Here is a 27,851-nt window from a genome sequence, read left to right as displayed (position 1 = left end):
ACAGGACTTTTCTAGTAAATAAACTACACCCAGACGAGCTGCTAACATAAACAGCATCGTTTAAGGTTTGCGGAGGTGCACGCGCATACTGAGACAGTAGAAACCGCCACGCCATTGAAAGGGCACGTAGGTGTAGTTTCGGAATCACAAAGGCGACCGCAGGAAGGACTGCATTCCCTGAGCCATCCCTAACCTTCTTAGTGGTCACGTGGCACGACCAAGAAATACGGACCTTGGCGATGCTACAAAAGCATGGAACGACGATATTGCAGTCCGGCACTTGACACCAAAGTCGAATATGAGGAGTATGGTTTTGTCAGGAGCCGCTTGCGTCGGGCTTAATAGACTTTTACACAGTATAAATTAGAGTAGGCGTCAAACAGGTGAAGCTAAACGCATTATATCCCTTGCTTCTATAGTGGACTGCAGAGTGGGCACGACAGGCCATGTTGGCTACGGTAAAGCAACCGGCCACGGAAACCGTGAATAAAGCATTTGATAATTAAGAACTACCGCATTTTTTATCTTCTCATACGCTGAAGCTAAAACACGACCGAAAACTTTTTTTTTATTTTTTAGTGCAGACTTCGATCGTTAAAGCATACTGCATAGCAAAGTTTAAGCTCGCAAGGGCTTAATCTAGATACATTTTGCGGGTTTTCTTGAGAACCATAAAGAAAGGAACAAAGGTTCTTCGAACACATTGCTAAAAAATTATGCATTAACTTACGAAAATGTCAGTATGTCATGCCAATTTATGTCGCTTTATAAGAAGCAAACAGCGGCGAAAACATTTTAAAAACCTGACGTTTCGGCGTCCACACGGGAGACGTTATCTGTACAAATAATAAAAATGCTAATCAGTTTCGCTTCTCCGTCCTCTACAAGAGAGTCATAGTGAAGGCCATAGAAGGTCGTCAACATGTGCATCACAGAGGTGCGTATCAAAAGCGGCTTCCTCTCACCTTCACAATCTTCAGTGAGAAGAAAAAAAAACTGAGAGTTCCATATGCAGCAGAATGCCACTCACTTTTCACTTGCCACCTCCTATAAGTGTGGTACGTATAAGAAGGAGCAGACTACGCTTCGCTGTCAATCCCTCGGTATGACGCGCCTCATCATACTCGCTGCCTTCGTCATTTCAACCAAAGGTAGGAATCCTTGATCAAGTCACATGTCCATTTGAGATTGAAGATGATGATTTATTGGCATCCCCTTTCAAACGGCGCGGTGACCAATAGTCACCTAGCCTGCTTGAGTTACTCAGGTATGGTATACATGCTTTTCATTCTAGCATTTTTGTATACGTCTCTTTATTCTTTTTCTCTTCCTCAAAACTTATCTACCTTGTACCGCTTCCTATGCCTGTAACGGATCCGGTCGTATCATTATCTTCCCTGCTTTTTTTCCGACAATGCTCTCAACGTCTTTCGCTTATCTCGACTGCTGACCGGATGATGCTTCCGTCCACTTTACATCCAAGAGCTTCTGGAAGGTGTCCGTTACCTGCGGGTCTCACTGGGTGAATCCCTTCGCATCCCATTAGGATGTGCTGAGTGGTCTCCGGATTTTTCGCCTCGTCGAGTTGCGAATATTTGCTCTGGTAAGTTTTTGTCCTTAGGCAACCAGCTCGAGCCTGAAATAGTAAGGAACTTCCCTTCGCGTCGTCACACAGATTTTCTCTTCTAATTTCTTTCTCAGTCTTGTAAATCTCCCTGGTCTCTTTCTTTCCATTCTTTGCATCCAATTCACTGTCCATGTTTCTTTCTCTTTCTGATGGCTCTTGTTTGTCTGTTTAGACTTTCAATTACCGTGTACTTGGTTGCCAACTTTCTTGACGTCTTCGTCCATTCTGTGTCCACGCTTTTCAGGTACAGATGCTTGTACACTTTAAACGCCCATTTATTTTGGTCCATGTTCCTTAGTCTTTCTTCAAAACAAACTTTTTTTCTGAGCTTCCTTGACTTCAAACGAGGCCCAACCCACGTCACCCTGCACCGCTTCAATTGTGGTTTTGCCATGGGCTCCCAAAGCCAACAGGCCTACGATTTTTGGTCCATTTCCAGCCCCGATTTTAAGTGCAGAATAGCATTTGCGAGCGTTAGCGCTGGCACCATTACCCCTTTCCAGGTTGCACGCGCCACCTCATATTTCTTGTGTGCCCAAAGTTCCCTATGTTTCATTATTGCTGCATTGCGCTTCCACAAGCGACTGCTTACCCAGCGCCCCCTACTTGCAACACTGCTGTGCCCCGTGTGGTTCTTCTTTCTTTTTTTTTGCCTTTTCTTCTCTTCTCTTTTTTCACGCACAACTGTTCCATTTGCGGTTTCACCAAACCCACTGATCCACCAGGTATATAACACTAAAATGGCTTTCCAATGTTTTTCAAAGTTCCAATATGTAGACAAAATTCTACTCCTTTTTATCACTCACCGCTCAATATTGACCCTTTTCGCGGCGATGCCGTGGGCGCTGCCATGTTTGATCACGTGGTGACGCCTCCATTGCTTGCCTCAACTGCCTCCGTTACCTCCTTGTTTACAATGGAAGTGTATGACGCCGGCGCGGCTAAGAAAACCTCTGTTTTCGGAGATATCGTAGACGGTGACTAGGTGGACGACACGAAGCTTTGATCACAGCTTCAAAGAACATGCAAAAGCGCTTTCGGAGCTGATTAAGCTATGTCCAAACGGCGCAAGCAGTGTATATGGTGCTTGTTCTAAAAGCGGGGCTAAATGTGTATACCAAGCTTTCCGATTATGAATTCAGTCAGGATTAGTGTGTTTTGCTCTTTGTTCTTTATTCGGCAAATATTTTGAAGCAGTGGCTTGTCAGTTTCTGACTCAGCGAAGTTCCTCGGTGCGGCCATTATCTGATTATTTTCTGCCTAATCGCTCGCGAGTGTGCTCAGTTCCGATAGACTTGTTCTTGCTACGCACAAGGCTTGAAACGTAGCTGTTTTGTACATTGTAATACCTTGTAGCAAATATATATTACCGCTAGTAACTCGCTTACTCTTGTGAACCGTCACGAAACATTCAGCTTCGACCATTCGTGCGCCTTCGGTGTAGTCCGTCATTTATTGTGCATATACAGTGCGCATATATTCAAGTGTGCGCCTCATTGACTTATTCTTGATACGTCGGTGATAGAGTGGGCGTAAGTTTTCCTGCCATTTGGACAGATGTGTAGAGGTAACGTGCGCGAAACTTACTATGACAGGAAGCGGCGCTGCTCCTTTGTCATTGTTTAACGAGTGGTACTCACTCTTGACGACGTTCTGGGGATGAAGCCTTTTCTTTGAAGGTTAGCGATACAAAGCTGGCGGATGAGCAAATTTCTGTATCCTCGAGGAAAGCCGTACATCACGAAGTGCCGGTAACACGTTCGGACAGTTGCAGCAGCGATCCACGAACTTGGCCACACAGATTTACTCTATTCCTTAACATGCCAGTCACTATGTTTGCAGCCAACTACTGCACACGTCTTCAATCCACATGATTCAATCTAGCATGATTGGAGCACAGTGTGTAAGCAAAAACTCAGTTGCATTGCCGACAGCTGATCGCACAGAAGCAAGATAGAAGCGGAAGTGGTTTCGTATTCGTGCGCGGTCGCTGAGGAGAGGTAATGGCGCGCCGCCATGAGCGCCATCTCATTTCTCTAAAGCAAAATGCTCCGCGAAAAGGGTCAATATCGGCCGATACCAGTGATAAATTAGCTGGAACGCCGCTCGGAGCTCTGACGAAAAGCGAAAGGGAAAATTACAATAGGATCTAGAGTATAGAATTCCCCTGTCCCCGATATCCCTAACATAGTTATGCCTACGGGGCCACATCGGCTATCATTTCCTGACAGTCGAGCATTTCTGCCGGCCGTGCTATTAATGCAATCGACAGTCGCTAGATGTGAAAATAACGCCGACACGACAAGTCTGCCTCCCATACTCTATCCCCATGCACGTTTCTACCGTCCCCTTCCGCTTCCTCTGCTCTGAAATTGCACCTACAAACCGATCGGTTCAGACCACGCGGTAATATAACAGGAGTGCCGACTCGGTTTATAAGGCCATCCAGCTATGTACTGCCGAGCCAAATGATCCATTTGATGCGAAAGCAAATGGCTCATTGAGTGAAAAAAATCCGGCGTCTGTAGCAGGGAAACGGCACCTAAATTTCCATTGTCTGCGACTCCACGTCACAAGCGCGCCTCGACGGAGAAGAGCGGGCGTATCGGAACACAGCGATAGCGCGCCAGGTGTTGCGTAAGTGAGGGTAGAGGGCATCGTCACGACGCCACGTCACCAGTGCATCTCGAGGAGGCAGATACGGCGGCGCGACGCCATGGGCTGAGGCGGGTTGTCGTCGGCGAGGAATTCGCGTGGAGCGCGCGTGCGGGTGCCGCCGTCTCGTTCTCGGAAGCCGGCGCGCGGTCCGTATCCATCACCCCCACTGGGCTTAGTTGCTGCGAGCGCCTGCCGGCCTTGGTGGTCGCGGCTGCTTCCTCGGTCTCTCGTCGTGTACTTCGGTGGCATGCGTCGGTGGCATGCTGCGTCCTTGATTCCTCATCAATATTGTCCAAAGGATTCCGGTCTACAGCCAACATGCTAACGCAGAAACAGTACAAAAAAAAACATGCCCGCACAAATTTAATCGCAAAACACGATAAGACACCCCGCAGCAAAACTCTAAACCATTACTCGCTGCGTAAAACACCAAGGAGTGCTTAGCAGCGTTCACTTCGACTTTCGCATTCACAGCTCATAAGTGCTTAGGTGTAATATATGCGAGTAGAGCGGCCGTGTAGATGTATCATTCCGCGCGTTTCGTAATGCAGTTGCTTAACAAAGATCTACAACGCTATCTATGAAAAACGGCTCCATGTATTACAACTTTTGGATCTGATGTTACGTCAAGTCACCTTATTTGTGCTTCCAGTACACAACGTACGATGGTAGAATGTTTTACTTGCGAGCGTAAGCAGTGTACTGTGACCGCTGGTCGCAGAAACGTGTCACTCCATTTGTTCGGTTGGTAAAAGGTTAATAATAATAATAATAATAATAATAATAATAATAATAATAATAATAATAATAATAATAATAATAATAATAATAATAATAAATTTGGGGATTTTACATCCCATAACCTCCATCTGATTGTGAGACAGGCCATAGTGTGGGACTCCGGATTATTCTGACCACCTGCTATGTTTTAAATCTGCGCCCAATTTCCGACACACGGGCATTTTTGCATTTCACCCTATCGCAAGTCGGCCGCCGTGGCCGGGATCCGATCCCGCGACCTCAGGCTTAGCCGCGCAACGCCGAAGCCACTATGCCATCACAGCGGTAAATAGGTTCGTATCTGCGACGCCTTCGATGTAATAATTATACAATGCCTTGCGACATAAAAGTGTGGGACTTAAAGTTACATCATATTACATGACGTGTACCTATATCCTTCATATGTGACGCACTGTGTGTTTTTTCTTCTTTTTTTTTTCGGGAATGCGAGCAGTGAGAGAAGAGTTTCTGGCCTTTCTAGCGTCACCTGATGAGCTATGGAGCGTGCCCTTGACAAACGAAAACAATAGGCCATTGCATCATTTAAAACTTAATTACCATAGTAATTACGTATTAGTAGTTCATTTGCTGAACTAGCCACAGCTGAAACTTTACTCCAGCATATCAACAACGATATAGGCTATGCGTTAACGGTTTCCCTTGCTTAGTTAGAATGTTGAGGCGAACTCAGCGTAGCATATACTAGGGTGTCACCAGCTAACGTCAGCCAAGCTGTTATAAGAAAAGAAGGAAGAAATAAACACGCTGGAAGATAGTGTTTAAGGGTTAAGGTATTTGGGTCTCAGACCTGTGACGAACACCGTAGGTTTTATAACTGCATCGTGCGCCATGTTTGCCTTTTTCTCTCTCTTTTTTTTTTTTCTTCTTTTAAGAGCTTGGCTAACATTAGCTAGGACACACGGTATGATACGATGGATATTTCTGTGTTAAATGAGGTTGATTGCAAGGCTGGAAAAAAAGTATACTTCGGAGCAGAAGGCACCGACGTCACTTGTATAACATCAAAATGAGGTCGTAATAACTGGCTTAGCAAAATGTTTCAGGAGCTCCTGGCGTATGTAACATACGTAAAGTGCGAATATCAGAAAAATGCCGGTGACCAAGCCCTATACCCAACCATCAAAGCACGAACATATGAAAGTCGTTCGTGGCTAACAGGAAAAGGTCTCACGCAAAATACCTCATTTGAATGTGTAAGCTAGCACATTGACACTCATTGCGAATGACCTGAGCTGGGGGAAATCGCACACTCCCTAAAGTACAAACGTTCAAAATGCCTCTTACAGGAATACAGCAACCTCGGTTGGTCTATCCGCGTCTCTTGGAAGAGCGTTCAGCTGATGGACGACTGGTGCTGCACCTGCACGATAAGCTGACGCTGAACCTCAGGAAGGCGTCGGTGGCTGCGCGTCACTTCCGTGTCCTGGAACACGAGAATGGACGCGAAGTGACGCATTTGGTAAGTGGCCTCAAGCGAAACGCACCCACTGCCCACAACAGCGTCAGCGGCAATGTCATCGCAGCCTTTTCGACAGCGCACTGAATGACATAATTGACCACATATTGACTCTACGTAGATAATTACCCTGATATTATTGACTATTACAGAATCGTTGTACATACTTATACATCTTGCCAGTTTTCTTTATTTTTTTCTGTCTTCTTTGAGCGTAGCTTTCTAAATCCGTGATTTATGCTCTTACACACACACACACACACACACACACACACACACACACATATATATATATATATATATATATATATATATATATATATATATATATTAGACGTAGATATATATTAGGTGCGTGCCAGATGGAGACTTAAACCACTACTGAAACGACACAGCGTACCACGACAACTGCGTAGAATGACAACCGCTCGAGACAAGTTGGTATCAAATGAAAGCTATCGATTTAACTTCTCACCCCTTATCAAACAACCGAGAAATGCAAAACGCGTTGCTTGCGATAAGTGTTTTCTTGTCGCCTGCTATGCAGCACCCTTCGGCCGTGGAGGAGCCGCTTCTCAAGCTGGCTTTAACGTTCGATTTCTTGGGCACGCGGAGCGCTGTAATTGCGCTAGCAGCCTGTAAAAGAGGAGCAGGAGAGAAGGCCTAGTGAAGGTCTGTTGTGGAATATATAGGAGGCTATGGTTGTGGAGAGGGTGAGCAGCGAAGGCAGAGAGAACGGCGGCGTGCTGCAGGTCTGCCGCGTCGCTAAGCCGAACAGAGCAAACGCATTGGCGAGTGCCAGGGTCGGCTCTCCTGTATATCTTACTTCATGGTTCACTGGCGCGTTTTGTTTTACCGGTTAATGAGCCGTATGCGTGACGCCCCCATTTTTCTTTGTTTCTTGTTTTTTCTCCTTACTCTTCAAATTGTTAAATTATGGGGTTTTACGTGCCAAAAACAGTTCTGATTATGAGGCACGCCGTAGTAAGGGACTCCGGAAATTTGGACCACCTGGGGTTCTTTAACGTGCACCTAAATCTAAGTACACGGGTGTTTTCGCATTTCGCCCCCATCGAAATGCGGCCGCCGTGGCCGGGATTCGATCCCGCGACCTCGTGCTCAGCAGCCCAACACCATAGCCACTGAGCAACCACGGCGGGTACTCTTCAAATTGTTGTTCGAGAGCTTAATGTATAAGATATTTTACGATAGCGGTGATACATTTTCAGCGTTACTTGCCTTTCTTGTTATTTCTGTTTTACTTTTTGTATACATCAAATTATTGCTGTACCGGTGTTTTTAACTTTTTGTATAGTATTTCCATGACATTTGCTGTACACCTCCCCCCCCCCCCCCCCCCCCTACACTATGCCTCTAGGGATGTGTAAAGTGTCCTATATAAATAAATAAATGAATAAATAAATAAATAAATAAATAAATAATCAATAAATAAATAATTCAATAAATAAATAAATAAATAAGATCTGGAAGGACATTACGTGCGAAATTAATTTTTTACGGTGACATAATGGCACATTGCTAAATACGTTTCTGAATTAAATGAGCCAAGTAACGAACCTAAACGCAATACGACGCTCGTCTTCACTCATTTAGTTTCATTAATCCAGTGTAACAGGCCGATATTCGTCCGTAACATCAATTACGGCAGCGCTTCTGTTAGACGTAAATTTTATTTCCGTTTTCATCACATGAATTTCATTAATTACAATCTCAAAGTAGTGTAGGACCCTGTAGCTATCATTCATCGCAGGCGCCCGGTCTGTGTTACACAGAAGCAGGTCTCCTACACAGCATACAAATACTGTGCAATTGAACATTCGAAGTAACCATTAACAAAAATATAAAGAACTTAAACGCCGAAATGCATTTTAGGTACGTGCGCGCGTGCGTGCGTGCGTGCGTGCGTGCGTGCGTGCGTGCGTGCGTGCGTGCGTGCGTGCGTGCGTGCGTGCGTGCGTGCGTGCGTGCGTGCGTGCGTGGTAAGAACATTCGGGGAGCTGCACGACTAAACTAACAATTCTTTGATCTTGAAGGAAAATTCGTGGGCTGAAGGCACCGGAACTTATAAGCTACAGGTGCTACACAATAAGCTCAATTCTCAATTTGTCAACGTGATGCTAGAGCAACACTCAATAACGTAAAACCTCTGCAGACTGATCAATCACGACGTCGACAGCGCGATTATATATAACATGAAAAGAGACACCAGAAAGAACAGTTCTTTGAGGCACTGGCTGAGCTCCCTGCAGCCCAGTCAGACGTACTGTCTCCAACCACAAATTAGTGATACGGGCTGGATAGGAAATCTGCCGTCGCTATGACGATAAAGTGGTTAATTTCCGTAGGCTGCCACAATTAATGATCACGCGGTGATGAGGCACCCCAGCAAAATCGTTGACGAAAGTGCCCAGTATAGCGTATAAAGAGACAGTGTCGTTTAAACAAGACTGTAGACACGTCAAAAAATAAGTCTCAATATAAACACCCTGTAATCTCAGCTTCACAATTTCCCCCTTCTCATCGGCTATGAATACGCCGAAATATCGGAGAAAAGACGCTATACAGACTCGTCGAGAGAGAAATTGTTATCTTCTTATCCAGTCCTTGTAAAATTAAGACAAGGCATAAGTCAAGGACAACTGCTATTAAAGCGAAAAAAAAAAACATTTGTAGTTGCTCATAACATAAAATCTGTACTTGACGGGTGGCCTTGTTTATCTTTTTTTTTCTGCATTAAGTGGCCAAGTCTTAGATGGATTATAGCAGCACGTTTCTGAAAAGGCAAACATTTTTTAGTACTCACTCTGCTTCAATTTAACAGTTCAGCGGAGAAGACATCGAACGAAATCTCCATGAAGATGAAAGGCAATTCGCGACTGTGCACGTTAGAAGAAAAGAAACCGGCGTCGAAGTGGTGAGTGTTGAAGCTTTCTTTTTAGCATAAGTTGATCTATATGTATTATTTGCTTGCAGGTCATCACTTGTTCGATAGCAAACGATGGTTTTTCATAACGCTATATATGCAGTTACACGAAAGAAATATTTCAATGATGCTGAGCACTCCTGCTTTCATCTAAACTCATGAAGCAGCCTTGAAAAACCGCACATATACGCACGAACTACCCTTACTAAAATATAATTCCGTAACAACTTAGTACGCAGCTACTTCTGTTTTGAGGGTCATAAAGAAGGTAGTTAGCTGAGGTGGTTGCGTATCATTGTCATTTTATAGATTTCAATGGAGTGTTATTAAAATAATTTCATACGTGGTCTTTCAATGCGCTAAATTATTTCGAAATATAAAGGAACCCTGAAAACGATTTTGGTGATCTTGTACAACGTACTCACTCGTTAGGGTAGATCCTTCTGATCACTAAGTGACGCATTTAAGCGCTCCGCGTAAAGCATGTAATTCATTATAAGATTTTAAAAATGTGAATCGCTACCGTATCACTACTGAGTGGTCTGCGCCGTGCAGGCCGCTCAGGCCTCTCACGTTTACGCTAAAGCCCCCATCATCTAGGCGGTAGTAATATGGAGAGGCTTCAGTTTACACCTCCGCCCATCCGGCAAAACGCCCAGCTCGTCTGCGGTTACCGGAAATGCCGGACACGCTCGGCTCTGCGACAGAACGTTCGCAACGCACGCTGCTTGGATAGCTCTCGCGGGGGATCGACGGCCAGCAGGCTAGCGGAGAGGTTGGAGATGCTTCACGCGCTAGCTCCAAGACAACTGGAAGTAGACTACACGACGTCCCATCACGACGCAGAGCCAGTGAATGGCGGATCTTAGCCCCGATCGCTCGGTGAACGAGTTGAGGAGAAAGAGCGTGGCTAGGAAGGAAGGTAACTTGTAATCGTCTGTAGACGATTCACTTAAATTTCGGCACTAATGTTTTACTGTAGCTGTACCCTACGCGTCTACAAAATGTGTCCAAACCGTTCGAGAGACCCTCTAACAAAAGAAACTGGCAACAAATCTATTGTCAGAAGAAACAGTACGACGCCGTGCTATTTGGTGTAAAGTAATATTTAAAAAACAGACATGTGTGCGGTCACTGCTCTTTGTGATTTAACGATGCTTCAAATGTCAATAAGAGCGACTTGCACTAGCAAAGTTCTTAGAAAAAAAGTTCATCCTTCTAAACCGGCGTGCTGACACTGAAATGTCATGCAATGCATAATTATTCTCGGCTGTAATTGTCAGAACCACAGAAGCGTTATCCGGTACCATTGATGCATGACTGCCGCCATATTGCTTATTGAAGGTTGTTAAAAAATCTAGCGACAGTGCGAAGGTTATAGCAGCGACGCAAGGACATCGTGTTAACTACGGCAGTGCCTTTCAAAAGCCACACGTTTTCTTGCCATGCACTTCGTGATTGGTGGAAGTTTCAGTCAAAACTGAGAGGGGTTTCTTGAAACTGCGCAGCTGCCAGTGACAAAGTTGGGTGTTTTTACTAAATTGGTGCAATCATATAATGACGGTACGTAAAGCAATGACATCGAATGTGTCACCTCTTATAGGAAGGCGTTGTGGGACCGTACCAAAGGATCCAACCAGTGCCTGAAAGGGAGAGATCGGATGAAGGCCCGATTCCGCACATGATTTACGAAATTGAGAAAAAGGAGATGCTTGACATTGAGATGGCCGTCAGCGCAAATGGTGAATATAAACAATGTAATAGTCTTCGAATCGTTTTTTTTTTTTCTTTTGCGAATATGAGGTGAGAACGTGCGTCAGCATGGTATGGCGCACCTGATTTCTTGAAATTTGTATTTATTGAGCTCTTTTGTACATTGAAGTGTACTTATTTACAATTTTTTTGCAGATGCGAGGACTCCTGAAGAAAGGAGCAGTGGCGCCCAACGCGTTCCCGCAGAAGTTGTCATAGAACTCTTCATAGTCTCTGACAAGCCGCATCATAAACACTTCAAAACTACGCTCGCATTAATAGAATACCTATGCGTACATACGAACTCAGTAAGTATCGGTATAAGTGCCATTTATTATCGGTCTTCGAAATCGTTCTCTGATCGCGTTGGACAAGCTGGTGAAAACAATGCTATAGGCTGTATGTACTGAATCTTTGCCGCGACGTGGCGCTGCAGTGCCTAGGCGCCGGTCGCCATATTTGTGGTTACTCCGCAGCAGACGACAACGTGTTTTGCGCGGTTTTGCTGTGCAAAGGTATCTTGTTTTATCCCTTGTGGCACCGCTTCTGAAAGAAAACTGGTATTGAATGCCTCTCTGAATATGCTGTGTGAACATGCAATATAGTGAGCTTGGTGTGGTGTAGGTGCGAGCTTTACCTAAATAATAATGTTAATCGATCTCCGAGTATGCGCTTGCGTTAAGCATTAGCAGTGCATAGCGTGGTTCGCGCGTTTGTTCTGACATGTAAAGAAACAAGCACACCGATGTCACCATTCGAGGGCGGGTTGCTAAGACTTGCCTACGTAGCCGAGTGTGTGACCAAGCATCTGCGATTACGGGCTGTACAGGTACTTTGTATTAAACTCCGTTGGACTTGGCAACAGGCCCTATACCTGCAGGGACTTCTTCCCAAATGCACGAAGGTAACCTTTACAGTGGAAGATGAACAGCTAGCTTATCTCCACGGTATTCCACAGGCTATCGGAAAAGCATAATCGCAAGGTAAATATTTTGCCCTCGATCGTGGCGATGCGCCGGCCTGAAGCTGCGACGATCAAGCTGGGCATCGCACTTATTGCTGTTCGTTGCCCCGTCGATCGCTCGATTCTAGACGACTTGAAAAAGTCGCCGGTAAAATGGTGTGCTAGCTAATATGACTAAATGTTTCGCATTTTCAAACCACGATGACGTTGCCAGTCAGGAAGAAGTTTCACTTTCTGCGATTAGGGGTGTAGTCAAACTCGCAAGGTTACGCGTTTGGATGGTTGTGCTTGCGATGTTTTACATAAACTGCAGCTCAGCCTCGCGCTCCGTAGACGTTTCACGGCCAGCGAACTACGTTGATTTCGCATTCTTAAAAGGAAATGTCCCGGACGCATCCTGCGAGCGTCAACTTGATTACAAAATGACCACAACAACAACCGAACGCACCGTCCGTTTCTTCGGCTGGGCAGCGAAGCGATCGAGGTCCAGTTCCCGATGATGGCATAAGCGTTGCGTACTCGTGGTTGCGTACTTGGTATTGTGCATGGGTTTGAGTTGGGCTAACAAAAGAGGTACCTAAAGCTTTTCGTTCTTTCGTCCACTCTAACGGCTACCCTCATGCATTTAGGAAGAAGATGATGCAGGCGTGCATACGGGCTGCTTCTGAAGCAAGACGGAGTTCAATGTAAGCGCACAGTACCTACACAGCCGGAATCGCAGATGCTGGTTCGCACATTCGGCTACGTATAAGCACGTCATAGAAACGCGGCCTCGAATCCTGACATCGTTGCGTTTCTTTCTTGACCCGTTAAAACAAGCACGTTGAGCCACACCTTGCACTGTTAATGCGTCCTGACACGCAAGCGCATACTCAGGTGGTCGATTGACATATTTTGGTGAAGCTCAGATATACGCGTACACCACTAAGCTCACCATATTGCACGTTCGCACAGCACAATCAGATAAGCGTTTAACACAGTTTTCTTGCAGAAAGGGAACCACACACGATAAAGCCAGAGACAAGTGCAAAGTAACACCGGGCAGAACGTGTTGTTGGCTGCTACGGAGCAACCACAAATATGACGACCATTGATGATGGTTGAGAGTGTAATCTCCTCTGAAACGGGGTGGTGGCTTGTGCCACCACACTCTACTGTATGGCGCAAGTGTTGATGTTATTATTGCGAAAGCATTATATGCCCCATCACGCGAAAATCCGGTGGCCTAGTCGACGGTGTGACCGAGCGATGGTTCCAAAAATGGCCGACGGCGCAAAGAGTAAAAACACGTCAATAAATGCTCAGATTGACGTCAGATTACTCAGAGAGGATCCTGTGAACAAAGTAAATTCATGGCTTTGAAAGGGAAATTTGGCACATTTTGGTCTGGGTGGGATTCCTACCCGGCGCCACCGAGAGATCCCAGGTTCGGCTGGTGCTCGCGCTCGGCACGCGCTCGTGCCACTGCTCCCGTGTTCGTCGCCGTTGTCTTCCACAGCTGGCTGCGTTGAAGCAAGCAGTTCGTGCTGGCACTGGGTATAGAATAAATGGTCACGGCCTATGATGAAACACAACTGTATTTACATTATGTACAGTAATTGAATCGATTGCTGTCCATGGCGGACGCTGTCTCTTTCTTCCACTTTGTCGTCTTCTCCGTGCGTCCGTGCTCCCGCGTGCCTTGCAGTTGGCTTCTTCTTTTTCTCTAGCTCTTCGAAGAAGGGGAAATATTCAATACTGGGCATGCGCTCGTCCCACTATCACCACCATGATTACCAGCATGCCCACAATGATGGGCATAGCTCCCCACCATATTCACCATTAATGTCCACTATGAGCAAAATGTAGTTCACTATAAATTTGGACCACCTGGGGTTCTTTAACGTGCGCTTAAATCTAAGTACACGGGTGTTTTCGCATTTCGCCCCCATCGAAATGCAGCCGCCGTGGCCGGGGTTCGATCCCGCGACCTCGTGCTCAGCAGCCCAACACTATGCCTTTCACTATAACCACTATGATTTTCAGCATTCACCATGATGGCTTTTGTGATTCAATAATGTTATGTTATTAAAAAAAGCTGAAGATTAACAAGTCGCCCTGAAGGATTTTTGACCGTCATTCTGCAGGTTAACATGAGGTATATGGACACCAGCAATCCGAGGGTTCAGTTCTTGCTCGTCGGAGTTGAACGAGATTCGGTAACTCTTCATTCATTTTATTTTTTAGATGAAGTATGACGTGCTCTATTCACTTACACCGCTCTCCATTTTCTGTTTTTCAGTTGAGCACCTACAGGAAGGGTGACGGCATCTACATGGAAAGCTCCTCTACTCTTGCGGCATTCCAGGCTTACGCTTATGGCAAAAAACATGAGTACGGCAATCCAGATATGACGTATCTAATGACAGGGTATGTTAGCCGTTATGCTTCTTGTAGTTTTGGCCATGGAATATGTAGCAATGCTAAGTAACTGTGTGTATTATGTGAAACGCCTCTTCTCGCAGTTTTGAAGTATACTCCCCAGGAGCGGGCAACACGAAGAGTACGAGTGTTTTGGGTGAGTTTCTTCGGTTTTCGCGCAATATTTTTCTTAGCGCAGCGGTGGAGTTTCTGTTGTGCTTTGTTTTTCTGAAAGTTCTTCTCGCATATAAAGAAGAATAAAAAGGGGGAAAAGCGCAGCGATGGTGAAATCGGTAGAGCGTCAGCCTCGTATGCCGGAGGTACTCGGTTCGAATCCCGGTGCCGCCGGAAACCCACCGGACTTTTTCTAGCAGGCGAAGATGGACCACGACCTGGCGCTCGGTTGTTTACGTGGGTTCTAATCTCGAAAGGGGGTCCTATACAGAATTGCGAAGGTCTCTGGGCGCCCCTTGTGAGACCAGTGATACCGCTTGGTAAGTATACCGGTAAAATAGGTACAAGCGCGCTCAACGCCCAGCGCTCAGCAACTACAGTAGTTGCAGTCACTTAGAAGGACACCCACTTCATAAAAGATTGACGACGTGGGACTGCCAGACTTTCCTTTTTAAGCGGCGAACTTCTTTAAGTGGCAGATATTGAAAACACCACCATAATGTGTGCTGGTTAGAAAACGGTTAAATACAAACATGCATATAAACATAGCCAGTTAGCCATCGGAAAGTTCGTGGAGTACCCTAAGAATGCTAACACATTAAAAATGGTCAAGAGTTATCATGGACCAAGCCGCATAGGGGCACCTGAACCGTCTTGTGGCTGCTGTAGAGGGTGTATCGGCCACTTGGGTGCAGGAATGACGCAACCAAATACACAAGTTACATTTATTCATGCATTCCAAAGCTTACATATGCCGAAATTATGATACAGCTAGTGGAGGTCTTGCGGTCTAATTATGCAGTCGTGTTCGCCCTCTTTTCGTAGTGGGCGCGTTTGTTTTGTAGAGGGTGTTAGAGCATGAGCCCGCTACTCGTGGTGATCGACAGAGACTGCGCTGCGCTCGCTGAGGGGCGTTTCCTCTGTTAAGGTAACGAGGGCACGCATCAAGAGCTTGATTCCCCTTTGCATCCCAAAGGGTAAAATTAAATTATGGGGTTTTACGTGCCAAAACCAGTTCTGATTATGAGGCACGCCGTAGTGGGGGACTCCGGAAATTTGGACCACCTGGGGTTCTTTAACGTGCACCTAAATCTAAGCACACGGGTGTTTTCGCATTTCGCCCCCATCGAAATGCGGCCGCCGTGGCCTGGATTCGATCTCGCGACCTCGTGCTCAGCAGCCCAACACCATAGCCACTGAGCAACCACGGCGGGTATCCCAAAGGGTGCAGAAGAACACCGGCTAACGACGAGGTGAGCAAGCCGATGTTCTCCTTAGCATTTGATAAATTCGGCTTTGGCTTTGGCGAAGGCTGGGCATTCGCATAAAAAAAAATCACAAGGCCTCTTATGTTATCCGTAAGAGGACTTGAAGGCGAAAGCCCAAGTGCCGATGCATTAAAGAGGTACACATGACGTACACATTCCCCTTAATTCGCTTAGTCTACTTCGCTTAGACATCCCTCTTAATTCGGTGAGTCATCCTCTTAATTCGCTTTGTCATCAATCTTAATTCTATTGCCTTTAACTCGCGTGGGTCATCCCCTTAATTCGCTTAATCATCCACTTCGCTTTATCAATCATCTTAACTCGCTTAGTCGTTTACTTAATTCGCTTTATCATCCATCTTTATCATCTATCTTGCTTGCTGATGAGACTAAGCCATTGGTGATGATAGTTTTTGTACCTTTCGTGTCGTCAACGTGTTTTCGCTGAAGAGACTTTGACGGTCGACTGAACGATCAGACTTAATAAATGCTCCACCGTTTCTACACCGCCACGAGCAACACAGTCAGACGGCGCAGCTCTTCGGAGGCAGTGATTGTGTTCGGCCGTCCACCCGGAACTGGTTCGGAGATCCAGGAGAAAAGCTCGGATTGACAAACGCACTGCTAAGCTACGCCTCTCTGAACGCCGCGAGATAGACTAAATTTAGAACCGCTTGCCTCACGCTTGTTGCGACAACGGCCCCATCTATGCACGGGACACATGCATGATGACGAATAGCTAATTTCCTCTACACAACGTTACTAAAGTAAGGCGCGTGGGTAGCACGATTGCAAAGATACAATCGACCAGAGTATAGCACGTTTTCGTTACACGCGGTTTTAGCAAGCGACCCCCTCCAACCGATATGAAAGACTGGCCGAAAATTCTTGCCGGACGGTGAGAGAATCGCGCTGTTGTGCCCCGCGTCAGTCGTTCAATTCCTCCCTCGGTCTCCAGAGTTTTATAAAACGAGGCGTGACCGGAACCTACTTAGCGCAATTTACCTGGGAAGCGCTAAAGAATGCTTCACATTGAAAACGCATGCGCAGTTCATTGTGTTGTAGTTTATTGAATAAATAAGGCATCGCGCTACAGTCGAGTTGGGATAGCAGACAGGGGAAAAGTAGCCCATTCCGACTACTTTTTTCACGCAGGCATCGGCTACGTGGGTGCCCTGTGCACGCGACAGTTCGTTGCCCTCGGTGAGGACACCGCAGGTCTCTACGATGGAATGCACACGCTGACACACGAGGCGGCCCACGTGTAAGAGACAGCAGCGTGCACTAATGTTTCTTTTTTTTTTTCTCACAAGAGCGGGAACTCTGGCTAGCCAAGGTTATTCAGGTTGCAGGACCCTAGCCCACCTTGTGCAAATGCTGGAGATATCTTTATGGAGTTTCTAGTAACATTCCTAATGAAATGCCGAAATTGCAATAACGCCTCAGTAAAGTGGGCGAGCGCCACTAAGGCAGCAGTTGCAAAAGCCTCATTTCTAAGCTTCCAGCGTTCTTCATTTCGCTAAACTTATGCAGATTTCAGCGTTGCCTGCAAAAACTCTACATATAGCATCAGCTAATAAGTGCATTTGGAGGTCCTTGCGAGAATTCAGGCGACCACTCTTAGCTCACGCTGTTCTTTATGCATTCGTATTACAACTGCGTACACCAGTTTTACAGCCAAGTTGAAATGGCTACTATAGATGCGTCGGAGAATGTCCGCTGTAAACGTCCACTGCAAACGATTACGAATGCTTATCACAAGAACTACTAAAGCTTGCGCAATGAAATTTACGTAGGACATTATGCGCGCCGATTCCGACATGAGACCACAGTGGTAAACGTTTGTATGATTATACACGCTGTGAGAAATTACAAACGTTCTGGTAATTACCCCTCAACAGTGAATCCAGAAGCAGAATCTTGCACATCGAGATGAAACTTGGTATGAGTATAGAATTTTAAGAAAAACATAGTGGAGAACATTGAGAGTTTATTTATTTATTTATTTATTATTTATTTATTTATTTATTTATTTATTTATTTATTTATTTATTTATTTATTTATTTATTTATCACAGTAGCCACAGCGCTTGTGTAGCATTACAGAGGGAAGGAGGGGGTTTAATCACCAATGCAGGAGAAACAACACTATACGCCGGACAAACAATGCTATCGACGGCAACCAGTAAATCATAAACGCAATAGTATTTAACACGTTGGTCATTGTAATTAGTAGCAAGAATGGCAGAAGGAATAAAAAAATATTCATACAAAAAGCAAATACACAGCTGTAGCACCAAAAGCGTTACAAACACAAAAATCGTGAAAAGTTTCAAAGATAAAAAATCACTTTATTTGAAACAATATCAAGAATTTCTCGTGGCAAGTGATTCAAATCACGGACCATTCGAACAAGGTAAACATCCGAGAAATACACGTTTTTATATCTGAACTCGATGACCTTGCGTTTGTGATGCATTAAGGGCACTGTTGCAAATTATAAAATTTGGACTAATAAATATTGCCCTGAAAAACACATCTGTTATTCAGTTTGTTTGTTTTTGCCAACTCTTTTTTTTTCTTCGTTGGTTATTTCCATCATGAAGTCTAACAAATTTTTCACCGACTTCCTCCAGGCTGGGCGCGGCTCACGATCAGAGCCAGCCAATGGCGTGGATTCCAAACGACCCGGGATCATTAAGTTGTCTCTGGAGTGAAGGTTACATCATGAGCTACGTCGACGGTGGGACGAAGCACCACCGTTTCTCCCCATGCAGCCTGAGGCAAATTCGAAATGTCGTAACGTGAGACCCACAGACTGATCCTTTTTCTATTCCTTTATAAGCGCCACCTACAACACTTGATGTTGCAACGAAACTATCTAGGGCCCGTTTCTTGTTAGTCCCGTTCATTCGACTCCCTAAGACTACATAATGCTGGTTAGAAAATTGATTGTTTACGTAGTAAAGGTTCTGGAACTCTGGCTTCAGGCACCACCATGCACAAAGCTACAAAAGTGCTCCCACGGCGAATTTTTTTTTTAAACCTGGACTGGGGGCCACCTTTAAGTGAGCATGAATACATGTGTGCTTTTACGCGCTTTCACCAGCTCAGGGCCTCTCCTCTCATGAGCGCATCGAATCCGTGACCTCGTGCTAAACTGACCGAAGAACACCATATATCCACTAGCCGGACGTGTCTGGCTGTGGCCACGCTGCTTTCGTATAGATTATAAGCCACGTGAACAAATTGTAGAGGTACCTCGCACTATTGGTAATGGCCGCTTTGTAAACACATTACAGAATGCGAGGATGGTTGTGCTGGAAAGTAAGCAACACTGGGCACACGAAACAGGGCAAGTATCCCGGCATGGAAGTGGCTCCAAACGAGTTCTGCAAAAGCGTCTTCCCGACCAAAACAAATGTAACCGCTGACATGGTGAGTCGACCGTTACGATGTATCACTTAATTTTACAGCGAAGCTTCTAGAACCTCGCTATAATCATCATTACGTCGTCCGCAGCTTCGCCGAGCTGGGGGCGAGAGAGCGGAGAGAGAGTGCGAGCAGAGCATAAAAATAGCATCGTGCAACATATCGGATGCGAGGTGGAGAGGAGGAGTGAGACAGGTGATAGTGGGACGCGTAGGGCTGCTGCCGACGCCGACCGCGTTTCCCCGCGTTCGCGCCGACGGCGCCCGATGTTCGTGACTGCAGCCGGTGCCTCTGGCGGCGGCTCCGCAGGTTTCGACCAGAGAAATGGACACTCGTCGCTTCCGACATACTGAAGCGAGTGCTAGGGAAGCTGAAACCAAGCGTCGCAGAAGATCCCGAGTTTAGATTGAGGGAAGCCGAGAGTTCGCGTAGCTGAAGAAATGAAGATCCGGAGGCTCGTGAACGTGGCCGGTTGAATTCATCGCTATACTACGCAGGACATCGCGAAGAACTCCTGAGCGACAGGAAACAGAGGAGACTGGAAGATCCTGGGTTGCGGGTGCTCAGGAACTTTTGCAACATGCAACGACGTGGTTTGCCACTACTTTACTAGGCTTTTCCCAGCTCCACTGGTCTCTGGTGTTTGCGATAGCAGAGCCACGCAAAATTTTTATTTCCTTGAATTTACACGCACATGCAGAGGCGTGCGCAAAGAGGGTGATTTTTTTTTATCCGCTGTCCCTTGAACTGTTCGAACGGCGGCGAAAGACTTGTCCCAATAGAGTCTGGCCTCCTGTACATCTATATCAGTCGACTCCCGCTAGTTCGACCTCAGTTAATTATTTCACCTTTCGCTTAATTTGAATGCCCTGGGAAGTCCCGGCTAAAACGCATACACTGCCATCGAAGACAAGATCGTTTAGTTCGAAACTGAAAAGCTTGTCCGTTCGGTTGATTAGACCCCCGCCGACGCCATGCGGCGCCCCGTTAAGCGCACATGCAGCGGGGACTGAAAATTTGAAAGCATAAGAAATTCAGCAGACGGTGCTGCTGCTTTATTTTTGTTTTCTTGTGGCCGACGCTCCTTCCGCCCGTGAAGCCATCCGTACCCGCTTGTTTCATGTATGACTCCAAGGAAGCGGTGCTTTGTTTCGTGAGCAATTACTTGTCGACTTATGCATATAACGTATGGACTCAATGATTTGCGTGTAAATGCGACTGATCGGAACTTTTCTGAGGATAGTTCTAGGCCTTTCATACGCAGGTAAGCCGACGTTTGTGTGACCGCCTTCTTCAGTCTCACTCGTATCTGCAGACGAGTCACGCCGGATGCCCAGATAAAGATATCATCTGCATAGATGGATATCTGGACCGTTCTTGGCAATGATCCAACAAGGCCTTGCAGTGCTACGGTGGAAAGCGTGAGGCTTAACACTTCGCCTTATGGCACAGCTTTGCTGGTGACATGGTGGGATGTCATTCCATCCTCTGTAAGTACGAAGAAGGATCTATCCACCAAATAGCTGTGAATCCAGCGTAGTGCACGGCCACCAATGTCCGCATCGGTCAAAGTATCGAGGATTGCTTGGTGCGCCACATTATCATATGCGCCTTTTACATCAAGAAACATCGCCACCGTTAATCGGTAATATTTTGGTGTTGAATAGGTGTTACCAAATCAAGCACGTTATCGACTGATTACCGACCGCGCCGGAAGCCCGCCATTGCACTCGGATATACCTCGTTATGTTCTAAGTACCATTCAAGGCGCGTCAACACCATCCTTTCCATTACTTTCGAAATGGAAGTGACAAGAGCGATGGCACGGTACGATGCCAAGTCTAATAGATATTTAGAGCTCTTCAGTAAATGTTCTAGGCGGCTGACCTTACACTCACAAGGAATCAATCCTTCGCACCAGGATTCGTTGTATCTCTCCAAGAGTACACTGCGGGCTTTCTGGCCAAGGTTTCCAAGGGCCTTGTGTGTGACTCCGTCGGGCCCAGGCGATGATGACTTCTTACAAGTCGCCAGCGCAGCTTCTAGCTCCTCCATAGAGAACATGATATCCATGCGAGAGTCCTGGGATGCCGCAACATCACGTGCTAATGATACAGGTCGTGATGGCAAGCCAGCGATTCTTGCGCAGAAGTCCTCAGCAACGTCGATCTCACGTCGTTGATGCAAGGCAAGAGGCTTGAAAGGGTGGCGCTGTTGCGGAGACAATTATAGGCCATGCAGAGTTCTCCATATGTGGGAAAGAGGCTTACGAGGATCCAAGGACTCACAAAAAGATTTCCACTTCTGAGGTTGTAGCGTATCGATGCGGTGGTGGATTTTCTTTTGGATCCGCCTCGCCTCCCCAGATTGTCAACACATTCGGTGCGCCTGTATCTTCTTTCGGCCCGTCGGTGAAGCGCTCGCAGCTTTTCCAATTCACCTTCATATTCAGTATACCTTGGAGAAGGCCTAAAAGTGAACATAGCCTAGAGCACTGCACGGGCCGATTTTTTCAGCCCGGGCCCGGCCCGGGCATGTTTTTACGTTGGGCGGCCCGCCCGAGCCCGATCAAAACTTTTATGGCGAGACCCGGGCCCGGCCCAGGCCCGGAAATAATCTACGTTACCCGCCCGGCCCGGCCCGCCACCCCTTTACCTTAGGCCCGAGCCCGGCCCAAGCCCCACTCGAAACCGGCCCGAACCCTGCCCGAGACCGAAAAATAATGTTTTTCAGAGTTGAGACGCCCGAGAATAACTCGCTGCACCTCACATGCACACCACCAGAAAGCCCGAGCCCGGCCCGGGCCCGCGTCAAAAAACCAGAGCCCAGCCCGGGCCCGGGTCAAAAAGCACACGCCGTGCCCGAGCCCAGCCCGAGCCCGTGAAAAAACTGTTCTACCCGGCCTGGCCCGGCCCGGGCTTTCGGGTAAGCCCGAGCCCGTGCAGTGCTCTAACATAGCCTCTTGCAGTGCGTTTCTAGTTTGATTCTCGAGAAATGATGGGTGGCCTTCTTGACATTCGTCTTCCATAAGCCATCTAAAGTTCGTCCAGTCTGTTCTACGGAGGGCAGTAGATAGAGACTTGGCCACTCCCTTGATCTTCAATTAGGCAGGAACGTGATCACTTCCATGGGTTTTTATGTTTGCAAACCACTTTATACTGCTTCGAAGACACCGAGAGACGAAAGTCAAGTCCAGACAGCTGCTGTAGGTCAGTCCCCGTAAATATGTCGGGCTGCCGTCATTGAGACAAGAAAGCTTGTAATCGTAGTAGTAGTCGTCGTAGTCGTCGTATTAGTAGTATTAGTAGTATTAGTAGTCGTCGTCGTCGTAGTCGTCGTATTAGTAGTAGTCGTCGTCGTCGTCGTCGTAGTCGTCGTCGTCGTATTAGTAGTATTAGTATTAGTAGTATTAGTATTAGTAGTCGTCGTCGTCGTCGTCCGCAGACCTCCCGCAGACGCTGGCAGGTCTGGATGGTACTGGACCGAATCCACTTCCATTGCAAAAAAAGGGAGCGGCGTCTCTCAGAAAAATCGGTGAAAATGCATAATATTCCAGAGCGACTAAAGCAGTGATGTGTAGAAGAACCACTTCGTCGTCTTGCGCAAGCTGGGGAGTGTTTTGCAATGAGGAAGAGACGATACATCACTTTCTTCTATCTTGTCGCCGCTTTACTGCGGCAAGAAAACGATTGTTGGAAATTCCTTATCAAAGGCTTGGCCTGGACTTAACAGAACCTAATATTCTTTCGATCGGGGCGTCCACTTTGGGATTCAGCCACAGGGATGCTTGCTTCGCTGTCCAAACGTTTCTTACAGAATCCAAACGATTCTATCTTTTTTGTACTTTTAAATTAATTATTACTCATTCGATATGAATTTCCTGATTTACCTTAACATATAATTCTACGCTGTTCAATATTAATTCCATAGATATTCGGAAATTTATCCTCCATATTAATTTGGAATAATCCACCCATTTCTCGGTCAATTCCCCACCGTGGGTAGAAGCCACATGCGTGATAGGCTACAACAACAACAAGTGCGAAGCAGTGATGCGCCGGTGTTTCACTTATGTTATTCTGCTATTCTTGCACAAGTGAGGAGAAATCGAGCGCTTGTGGGGTGGTGGCACCCTGTCTTGCGCTGCGCTGGTACCAGACTGGCGTTTCGGAAGCGATTTTCACGAGTTTCTGCTAATTCCCGCATATCCCTTGCTCATACCCGCATATCCAATGCGGATATACGCCACACGTGATTTTATTATCGTTAATCGTGACGTAACTGACGAGCATGTGATGTTATTGATGACATGACCTATCAGTCATATTAGTCACTCATTCGTACCCTTCCATGCCAATTTTGGTACATACCAAGTGAACGAGACGCGAGTTTTCGGCAGATCTTGTTTTTGTGCGTGACCACGACGACATGAAATCACATTGGATGCCGACAGCTAGGGCCCTTAAGTGCTTCGCACTTAAAAATTTGCAAGCTTCCAGAAAACGAGAAGCATTAAGCTTGCAACAGTGTAACTGCTCAACAGAATGGTAATCCTTTTGTAAAGGTATGCTCACATGTACTATAGAAAATATCACAGTTTTGGCAGTGCGATTTTTGCAAAGCTCACAAAACCAGCTAAGTATTTTACATGAATCACAAGTTGCTAGTACAAATTAGTTTTTCGCATTCGTCTGATTTAAAGCTCCATCGTTGGCTGTGAAGAGAATTGCGACAACTATTCTCGTTGTGCACTTACTAAGTTGTAAACATTATGGTTCATTGTCCTTTCTTTAAATTATCTTCCCTAATCTTTTTTTTTCTAATTGGAAAGCATAAACAACGATGCGCTACGAGCATTTATTTGAACAAGATCTTGTTTCCTTGACATGCAACACATTTATTTTACGTCCGATCAGTAGTGTGCGTAGAAGCGCATTTTTGCGTTGTCCATATATCTCCAATTCACACGTTAAGTTTCCTGCTTGTGCCACGCTGCTTCTAACATTTCAACGACTTAGCCGCGCGAAATAGAAGGGGACGCACTATCGCCCAGCTCGCCCAGTTCGAAGCACAGATGACTGTGCTGTGAACTGTGCACGTTCGCGTTGCACAGAAACAGTGTGCTGAGCAGCCCTCATCATCGTGTTCACCACACCACCAACCTCCTTCCTGTTCACATCCTATCTCTGTTATTCCCTCAAGCCCCCTCCCCTGCGTGGGGTAGCAGGCTAGAGGCACTTCACTCAGACCGACCTCTCCACCTTTCTGCCGTTAAAAGTTATCTCTCTCCCAGTGGTAGAAATGCTTTGTAAAATACCAGAAATATATATCAGCTTACATTCCATGTAATCAGCGACAAGTGCACACATTATAAAGAATACAAAAAAGTGTTAAAGTGTGGTTGCTACCGGAAGGGAAATGACGAATACGTTTAGTGTAAGTGCAACTAGATGGTGATGCGGAATATGTGTCGTTAGAAAAATGTTCTATATAAAGATCTCATTTCATCATAATCACTCTGTTGTGAAGTTAGGTTGCTTTGATTCTCTGATTGTTGGTAGGGAGGTGGGCACCGACAGGCACTTTGCCTTCTGCCTTCCTCCTGAAGTGTACATGCATTCTTACACATTGAATAAGCTTTATTTCACAAATATATATGTTTTCTTTTCTTTCGTCGTCGGCTTAGGGTTCTCCGCGTATGCGAGAATGCATGGTGAAATGCCAATATCCAGAAATCCGCCAGATATGCCAATACGGCCGGTGCTTCAGGTACTCCACGATGTACAGCTCTTTCGTACATGCACTGGACTACATGACCTGTGGAGGAAACCAGGTAAGAGGAAAATTGGGAAAGGGAAATGGGGGAGCTGTGGCTGACTAAATGTGAACAGCGATCACGATTCTGTAAACTGCTTAACCCTCCGGCGACCCCTGCAATTTTTCCCCATTATGTCAGAAAAATGGCTGTCTTAGATTTATCTGCACCTTTTGTCACACACGATGAAATGGAGTATCGATAATTCACGTAAAATCGGAGAAATATTTTATAGAGCAAGAAACATACACTCGAAACAGAAGCTGGAACGGGTCACCCAGATAGTGGTTTTTACATGCACGCATAGTGTTTATCTGACTTATGTTATTGTTCTCCGCATAACCAACATGCTGCAGACAAAGCCAACAAAAAGCTCACCTTTATGAAGCTAAGCTCCAGGAATGCCTCAATTAAAATTGTGCATCGCGAAAATCGGATCATTTCTGCACACTTTTATCGTTAAGCATCCGCAGCTGATGCTGAACGATGATGTTCGTGTAACTTGGCCACCTGCAGAATTGAGCAGCTTGACCTGTTTCTAATCGCGGTGACTACTCCAGTGGCACTTGTGTTTGTAAACTTTTTTTTTGGTGCGGCTTTCCTTAAAGTAAATTTTATACTGATGTAGTGTAAGAAAGCACAAGAAAACTTCCTTCTATTTCATTTAGCGTGCGAGATTCGCGGTCATAGACACAAAATTTGTTAGCGCTTCTAATCAATCACCATACCAATGCTACTGAACGCATATTTCTTTCCTTGGGCAATTAACGAGGGTTTTTTTTCTATAATAAGCACTATGATAAAGTTGAAGATATGAATGTGCCTTAAAGCACATTCATAGTCATAGTCCGCTACCAATTAAAGTGTATCTACAGCTACTCGCGCAGCTTTTGGAAGTATAGTGTCTATAGTGGGGGATAACTTTGTGTGACAATACTGGCAAATATAAGCTAAGGGAGTGGAGTACCTGCATTTGTATTACAAACCTAAGCAACTTTTTTTATTATTATTTCGGTACCCATCTGCAGAGAGCCACCATTGCCGCAAAGCGGCACTTTTAGCCAACCCGTTAGTAATAGCTTTGCTGTTTCGTATTGTAACAAAAAAAAAAAAAACAGACGACATGACGCTAAATTTTATGCAACACTATTTTAATGTTGCTTCTTTCGAGAAAAAATAAGGCAATTGCATATTTGAACATGCGTGCTTTTTGAGACGTGATACTTCTATGGCAACGAGCCGCATACTAGGTTAAGTGATATGACGCTGGAAATCAATATACAATCTTATTTTTGTAAAACATGGATAGGTTTTCTCACTCACACATGGCAGTCAAGGCTATATGGAAAGGAGCGAAAGCCATATGCGTTACCCTTTTATTACGAACGCCTGAGAACGAAGGCAACATTGCGGTTAGGAGAGAGTGTCAAGTGCTGCCATTTTGCACGAGACACTCGTTTTTGAGTGCGCAGACGCGTAAACTATAACATTTTTCTCGCAAACTGTCAAAAAAAGTATATATGTTATATAGTTATTACTTTACGAATGGCTTTCCGACATGTTTGATACGTGCCGTTCGGTTCAGTGGGTTTGCCTGCCTATCCAAAACAATCGTGTGTGTCTATAACCATCATCGCATCCACACCCCGTTCTGTGAACACACGCACAAACACACACACACATACTTAGAGAAGTGATGAAGTGGGCTAGTTGGTGGAGGTTCATTGCTTTTGAATAGTGTGTACGGTACATAGCAACAAGGATCAAACGTTTTTGCTGAACAATAAAGAACACTGATGAGGAAGAGGAACACAATTGCGCTTCTTCGTGTCCGTTTGTGTTCCTCTTCCTGGTAGGGGTTCTTTTCGTCTTCTTCTTTCTGGGGTTTTACGTGCCAAAACCAGTTCTGATTATGAGGCACGCCGTAGTGAAAGGCTCCAGATTAATTTTGACCCCCAGGGGTTATTTAACGTGCACTAGTCCCAGATAGCTTCTGCCGTACATAGAGCAAAAACATTAGAGACCCCACGCACGCCCACACACTCGCAAACGATTTTACTATTCTGTGTTTATGTTTTGTATTTTTGTTCTTTGATGTTTCTATATTTGGGTCAACGTTGTTGGTTACGTTCACTTTCCGTCATCACTCTTCCCGCACCTCCCGCTGTATGAAGCATTAATAAGTAAAACAAATCCGTGGCAGGGCGGTTTAAAATCGGATTCTTACTTCTCTTTTATCCGTTCAGGTTTGCGTCCGAGGAGTGTGCGGCCGCACTAAAGTTGACATACCGCGAAACACCCAAAGGCCAGTGAGAGCGCCCGAAACAACCAGGATCCAAACCCCAAGAATGACGACGACATATAAAGAAGACAGTGTCACTACGTGTCGTTGCGACTGCAGCCCTACGGCGTCTACCGCACGTACACCTTACGGACCGCGTCCAACAACACGATCTATACCTTGGTATAGACGGTTTCGCGGGAAGTAAATTAAAAAAACTGATGCCAGTAGTCAACCGTTTCCTGTCAACCAAATGGTGGCTGGTGTCGTTGCTGTTGTC

At 45.9% G+C, this 27,851-nt stretch overlaps 1 protein-coding gene across 1 annotated transcript; it reads left to right on the top strand.

Moving 5' to 3' along the window:
* Positions 1-1,018: 1,018 nt before the first annotated feature.
* Positions 1,019-27,851, top strand: LOC119463896 (venom metalloproteinase antarease-like TtrivMP_A). Its single transcript, XM_037724717.2, has 13 exons — positions 1,019-1,151; positions 6,373-6,545; positions 9,385-9,477; positions 11,090-11,228; positions 11,395-11,546; positions 14,329-14,400; positions 14,484-14,611; positions 14,707-14,759; positions 17,199-17,307; positions 18,680-18,847; positions 19,346-19,481; positions 25,162-25,308; positions 27,537-27,851. The coding sequence occupies exons 1-13, from the start codon at positions 1,106-1,108 to the stop codon at positions 27,777-27,779; spliced, it is 1,659 nt and encodes a 552-aa protein (XP_037580645.1). The 5' UTR covers positions 1,019-1,105; the 3' UTR covers positions 27,780-27,851.

This window comes from Dermacentor silvarum, chromosome 9 (assembly GCF_013339745.2).
Source record: "Dermacentor silvarum isolate Dsil-2018 chromosome 9, BIME_Dsil_1.4, whole genome shotgun sequence".
NCBI lineage: Eukaryota > Metazoa > Arthropoda > Arachnida > Ixodida > Ixodidae > Dermacentor > Dermacentor silvarum.
Note: the sequence above shows the minus strand (reverse complement) of the source record. Positions and strands in the feature narration are given on the sequence as shown.